This window comes from Propithecus coquereli, unplaced genomic scaffold (genome assembly GCF_000956105.1).
Source record: "Propithecus coquereli isolate 6110/MARCELLA unplaced genomic scaffold, Pcoq_1.0 Scaffold64, whole genome shotgun sequence".
Taxonomy (NCBI): domain Eukaryota; kingdom Metazoa; phylum Chordata; class Mammalia; order Primates; family Indriidae; genus Propithecus; species Propithecus coquereli.
In genome coordinates, this window is record NW_012152396.1 from 18,698 (window position 1) to 24,443 (window position 5,746).

At 36.4% G+C, this 5,746-nt stretch overlaps 1 protein-coding gene across 1 annotated transcript in view; it reads right to left on the reverse strand.

The window, feature by feature from the left end:
- Positions 1 to 5,746, reverse strand: part of UGT2A1 (UDP glucuronosyltransferase 2 family, polypeptide A1, complex locus) — a 24,424-nt gene that overhangs the window by 684 nt on the left and 17,994 nt on the right. Inside the window, exon 3 of the mRNA XM_012659818.1 lies at positions 3,632 to 4,261. Coding sequence (XP_012515272.1) covers positions 3,632 to 4,261 — 630 coding nt within the window. The remainder of the gene's footprint in view (positions 1 to 3,631; positions 4,262 to 5,746) is intronic.

The window sequence follows — 5,746 nt, forward strand, 5'->3', positions numbered from 1 at the left end:
AAAAAAAAATGTTGTGATTAATCTAGCTCAGTTCCAGACAAGTTCGATAGAGGGGTAATGGTAAGAGGATTTTTTTTCTTTCTTTTTCTTTTTTCTCATGGGCTAGGAAGCGGTAACATTAGTTGTAGGAATCTATCTAAAAGGTGTCATCAGGGGATGAGGGATCAACATGATGCTGATGGTTAAAAGTAGGCTACAATGCCAAGTGTTGTATAGATTAATACTGGGCTTTCTGTTCTCCTGATTTTCAGTGCGCTGCACTGGAGGAGGGACAAAGACTGGGAACCCGAAAGACAGAGGCAAAAATGGAGCCATCCAGTTGCCTTGCTTGCCTAACCATTTTTAGTACACTGTTCAAGGCCTTAGCTTTTCTGTAGCTGCAGCAAAGGTTAGTCTCAAATCCTGCAGTGAGAATTATCTATGCACTCGCTATACAGCAGGTCTCTCAGAAGTTGAGGGAGAGTTCAGAGCAATTTGAAAGTGCCATGCAGAGCATTTGGCCTATATCTATTTATTAATAGATTGACTTCTGGATAGGAGTAGCAATGATTTTCATATTCCCTAACATCCCTGTTCCATTAGCTATTGGAAGCGTTTCTAAAAATGGTGATGTTTTTATCTATTGCATCCATAAGATTTACCGTTTCCTCACTGATACAGAAAACAGGCTTTTTAACCAGTGCAGTTAAATATGTCCTTGCTATATAATTCTATTTCCTTCAAAACATTTGAGATTTTTCTTTACCACAATTCAACATATCATTTTTCTAACTCTATTTTCCCACACAGAACTGAAAAACAAACATTGTAATGGGAACCCCACAGAAATTTGACATTATTAAATCTCCCATATTCAAACATAATAATGTAAAATATAAGGTGCTTGTATCAGTTCACATTTACCAGGTGTTCCTAATACTTTAGGAATATAATTGCAAACAAAAGACAAATTGGATTTTACCAGCTCTTCTTCACAGTATACCTCAATGTGAGATAAAATATTCAAGGTAGTTATTTTTTGTTCAGATATGCTTAGTAACATGAGAAGCATAAAGGATTTCAGTAAAGGCAATATTTAATTTCTCAAAAGGTGGGAATTCTGAAACTAGATTATTAATCCTATAAAGGTGGGAATTTTCTGCTTTGCAAGGGCTTTTTCACACACTAATTTGCCATGGCTTCCTTTCAAAAGGAAGACTTAGTACATACCAGAGAGCATTTATTTTTCGCAGATGTATATCAACTACTTCTTATTTACAGAGCCCCATGGCCGTGTAATTAGAGTTTTCTCATTGCAGCGTCTGGACTAGGTCAGTGTCAATAATATTTAATATAATACTGTACAATCGACATGGCATATCCACACAACGCTCCTGAAGAGTACAGTGAAATCGAATCCCCATTTTAAAGAGCAGAAAGTACCATAACTCAAAGAGTTCAAGTCACTTGTGTGAAAGCACACAGTTAACAAGTGGAACCTGAACCTAGACCCTCACGTGCATTTCAAGACCCGTCACCATCTCTTCCTAATTTCCCTACTTAAGAAATATGGACCGTTATCTCATTCAGTGCCTGCAATAGTCAGTATGGGTTATATGCATACAAGCAGGGATAATTTTAGAACACATTTCAAATGTCTCAGGACACAATCATGTGAATAACATCTAAATATAAAGCAAAATGTCTTTTTGAGGTATATGAAATTTGAAATCCACAAAAAAGAAATACAGTCAAATTACATTATAGAAAACATAAAAACATGATTTTACTTATAAAATTCTGATTACCATCCCTTCAAAAATATTCACTTTAATTATCTTGCATGTTTTATTTATGTTATATGTTCAACATCTTCCCTCTAGACCAGTTCTTTGAAGAGGGTTAGAAGTTCGACAGAAATTGGATGAAGAGTACTCCAGTATCAAGAGAAGAAAAAGTATTATATAAATTCTACTTGTGAAAGTTAAGGTTAAGATCGAGTTGGCGTAAGGGTATTCCTGCATCTATGGCTTGCCACACACAGGTCTTTGCACTTGCTCTTCCCTATGCCTGAAATGCTTTTCCTCCAGGGATCCCACTGGATCTCACTCTCACCTCCCTCAGTGTTGATCAAACGTCAGCCATCCTTTCAACTGGTACCTTTTCTGGCTGCTCTGTATAAAAGCACAACCCCACTCTCAGAACTATCTATTCTTCTTACTTTACTACATAGCATGAATCACAGTCGAACATTAACATCTTATACGTTTTATATATTTGTTTTATTTACTGTCTATCTCCTCTTATTAAAATGTAAGCTCCATGGGGCTAGAGATTTTGATCTGTTTTGCTCATTGTTGTATTCCTAGTACCTAGAAAAGTGGCAAGTACCTGGTTGATGTTCAACAAATACTTTTTTTACGTAAAGAAGAAGTAAGGGAGGAAGGAAGACATGAATGAAAGAAGGAAAAGAAAGAAGGGAAAACTGGAAGGAAGGAAAGGAGGGAGGGAGGAAGGCAAGCCAAAAGATGTATAAAAGAACAATATTTTGCACATACCTCTGTAAAAAAGTACCATTGGTGGCACCATCTGTGAATTCCTGCTATTAATTAATGCCCCTAGCTATTACTGACAGATCTGGATAAAAAAGGCATTCAGGAGAGAAGAAAATAAAATAAAATAAAGAAAGCTCAGGAAAGAAAGAGAAATAATGTAAACAACCAATCAGAATTGGCCTTGGCAGTTGACATTATTATTTTTGAACCTCAGAAGTAATCTCTGAGGCCAGGAAACATGAGGCTTGCCAAAGGATACAGAGAAATTAAGTTGAGAGACAGTGCTAGCCCAAATACTCAGAGCAGCCTAAGGATAGAGAGATAGTGAGAGGCAGGGTAAGGCATAAACTCAGGTTTTCTAATGCCCAATTCTATGATTTTTAAAGTTATCTGCAAATAAAATAATGAAGAACAAAGGAGGGAAAATAAGTCATGTATCACCTCAAAATGTTTGCCAGGGTACTTTTTGGCAGTATCATAATTTATCCTGGTAAAGGTACTTGCATTTATATTTGAAGATTAATTTATACATTGAAAAGCTGTTACCTAAAAGGCACTATATTATTTGCATTAAGAAACAACAAGGCCGGGAGTGGTGGCCCACGCCTGTAATCCTAGCACTCTGGGAGGCCGAGGTAGCAGGATTACTCGAGTCCAGGAGTTGAAGACCAGCCTGGGCAACACAGGGAGACTCCACCTCTACAAAAATAAAAAAGTTAGCTAGGTGTGGTGGTGCATGCCTATAGTCCCCGCTACTCAGGAGACTGAGGCAGGAGGATCACTTGAGCTCAGTAGTTTGAGGTTGCAGTGAGCTAGGATGATGCCACTGCACTCTAGCACAAGTGACAGAGCAAGATGCTGTCTCAAAAAATTAAAAAGGAAAAAAAAAAGAGCAACAATACCATATATGTTAATCCCACCATTTCAATTTTTAGGAATTTATTCAAAAAGAATAATCAAGGAATTGTACAGAAATATAATAAGTACATTTACATCAGCTTGGCACGTGCAATGAGATGGAAACCTTTCGCTGTATGAACAATAAGAATAAATACGATATCTGGAGTTATTAATAAGAGAAAATTAGAAGGACTTACCTAAAACTTTGCTGTAGTATGAATTCCATGCTCCCCAGTAGGATTGAAATATATAGTCTTGCAGTGGATAAGATATGGTATTTTTAACCCTTTCAGCAAAGGTCATCTGGTCAGTGAGCTCTGACAAGGCTGCAGGTACATAGGAGACTGGTGCTGGGATTTTTCCACAGTGTCTCTCTACCGTTGAGGCTGGAGAGAACCTCAAGGTATACATAAATGGAATTCCTAATTTCAGAGCAACCAGGTCACCACAGATCGTTACTGGGTCTGCTACCAACACATCAAAACCACCTTTCTGAAGTCTCGCCATTAACCTGGGGTTGTTTAATACGCCATCACAGATTTGTATATTAATTCGAAAAAAAGTATCTACGAGTTTTCCTAGTTCTTTGTAGAAAGTCCACAGTGTGAGAGGAGTTGGTCTGTGGTCTATCCACAGCATTATCATATGTTCTACCAAGGAATCTATATCGCTTGTCTTAAAAAGAACAGGTATCACTTCAAAATTCACAGGAGACTTCACATTGGAATTGATCAATAGAGTTGCTGATGAAGCCAGTACAGTCACATTGTGATTTCTTTGAATCAACTCTTCTAGAATGATCTTAATATTTAACCAATGGCTACCATCTGTAGGCCAAATTAGCACATTCCCACTTAGAACAATTTCAATCAGAGTCAAATTAAAAACCAGCAGCTGGACAAACTTCTTAGGCATGGCGATATCCACTATGGAAACCATCCTACTGTAGATCTTTTAAGATAAAAAGAAATCTTCAAAGCACTTTTGGGTAGATTTTTTTTCAAATAAAATAATATTTAATGATATGGTTACACTCAATCATAGGTCAATCAATCTACAGATTAAAAGAAAAACAATATGATTCAAATTCTTATATGGATTAGCATGATTATTCCAACAACAGAAATGAAATCTGATCCCATTTTAAAGAAACAGGAGCAGGGAGACAATAAATCTAGTGTCCGTATATTCAGTGATAATAACTATGAGTTATACAATGTGTATTCAATATAATATATCTTTCCCAAAGTCAGACTAAAAGAAAAATAACAACCTTTTACTGAAAAAAACACTTTGTCAAAATTAGGGTACTTTCAAGTTGCATGTCTCCATTATCAGGGATTTTTGCGTAGATTAACTTATCCAGTCTTCTTCATGATTCTGTGTGGCAGAAGTTATTTCCCTCATTTCATGAATAACAAAACCATAGATGAGTTGCATACACAAAAGCATACGACAAAGTAGAACAATTGGGATTATAATCAAAACATTACTGGACTCATTGCTGTACCAATATTATCACTTCCTCATGGCTCACATTTAGAAAGAAAAATTTAACAAAAAAAACCCTTCGGGTTGGGTGGGCATGCCCACAGGTAATGGAGATGGGGTGCACTGTGTGGGGGAAGGACACGCTTATGGTCCTGGTGTGAACGAGGCAAATGCATTTCATGTAACCAAAATATTTGTACCCCCATAATATCCTGAATTTAAAAAAATGCAAAAAAACCCACAAATACTTGTATGAATAAAAAATTTAACATTTTTATAAAAAAAAAACCCTCACTAAGAAGTTTGCTCAAACATTTTAAGATATTTTAGATTAATTGGTTTATAGAGTAAATTGCTACACATCTGACAGAGGATAGGGTTCTTTTTTAACATGGCAAATTAATCAGTGTCTCCTATCCCATTGCTATAGAAAATTTTTGGAGCTCTAACATATGACATTTCCATATACAAATCAAGGGGCCAGGGTCTGCCACCCTGAGGAAACACACCCACACACTTTTTTTTTATTTTCACTCAAAGCTGTGTAGTAGATTAAATTAGGTAGACACTGGAGTTCAGTCTCTCCAGATTCAAAAACAGTCCTTTGACAAGATATGTGACCCTAGGGAATTACTTGAACCCTTTCATCCTCAGTTTTCTCAAAGGAACATGAGAAATAATTACACTAATTTGTTATATCATTTTGTAGATTATCAGTAATATTTGCAAAGCTACTTTGCAAACTGCTTGGTTCAGAACAAGGATGTAGTATTTTAGCAGTTTAATAAATTTGCCTAAAGATTGATGGTAAATCAGTGGGC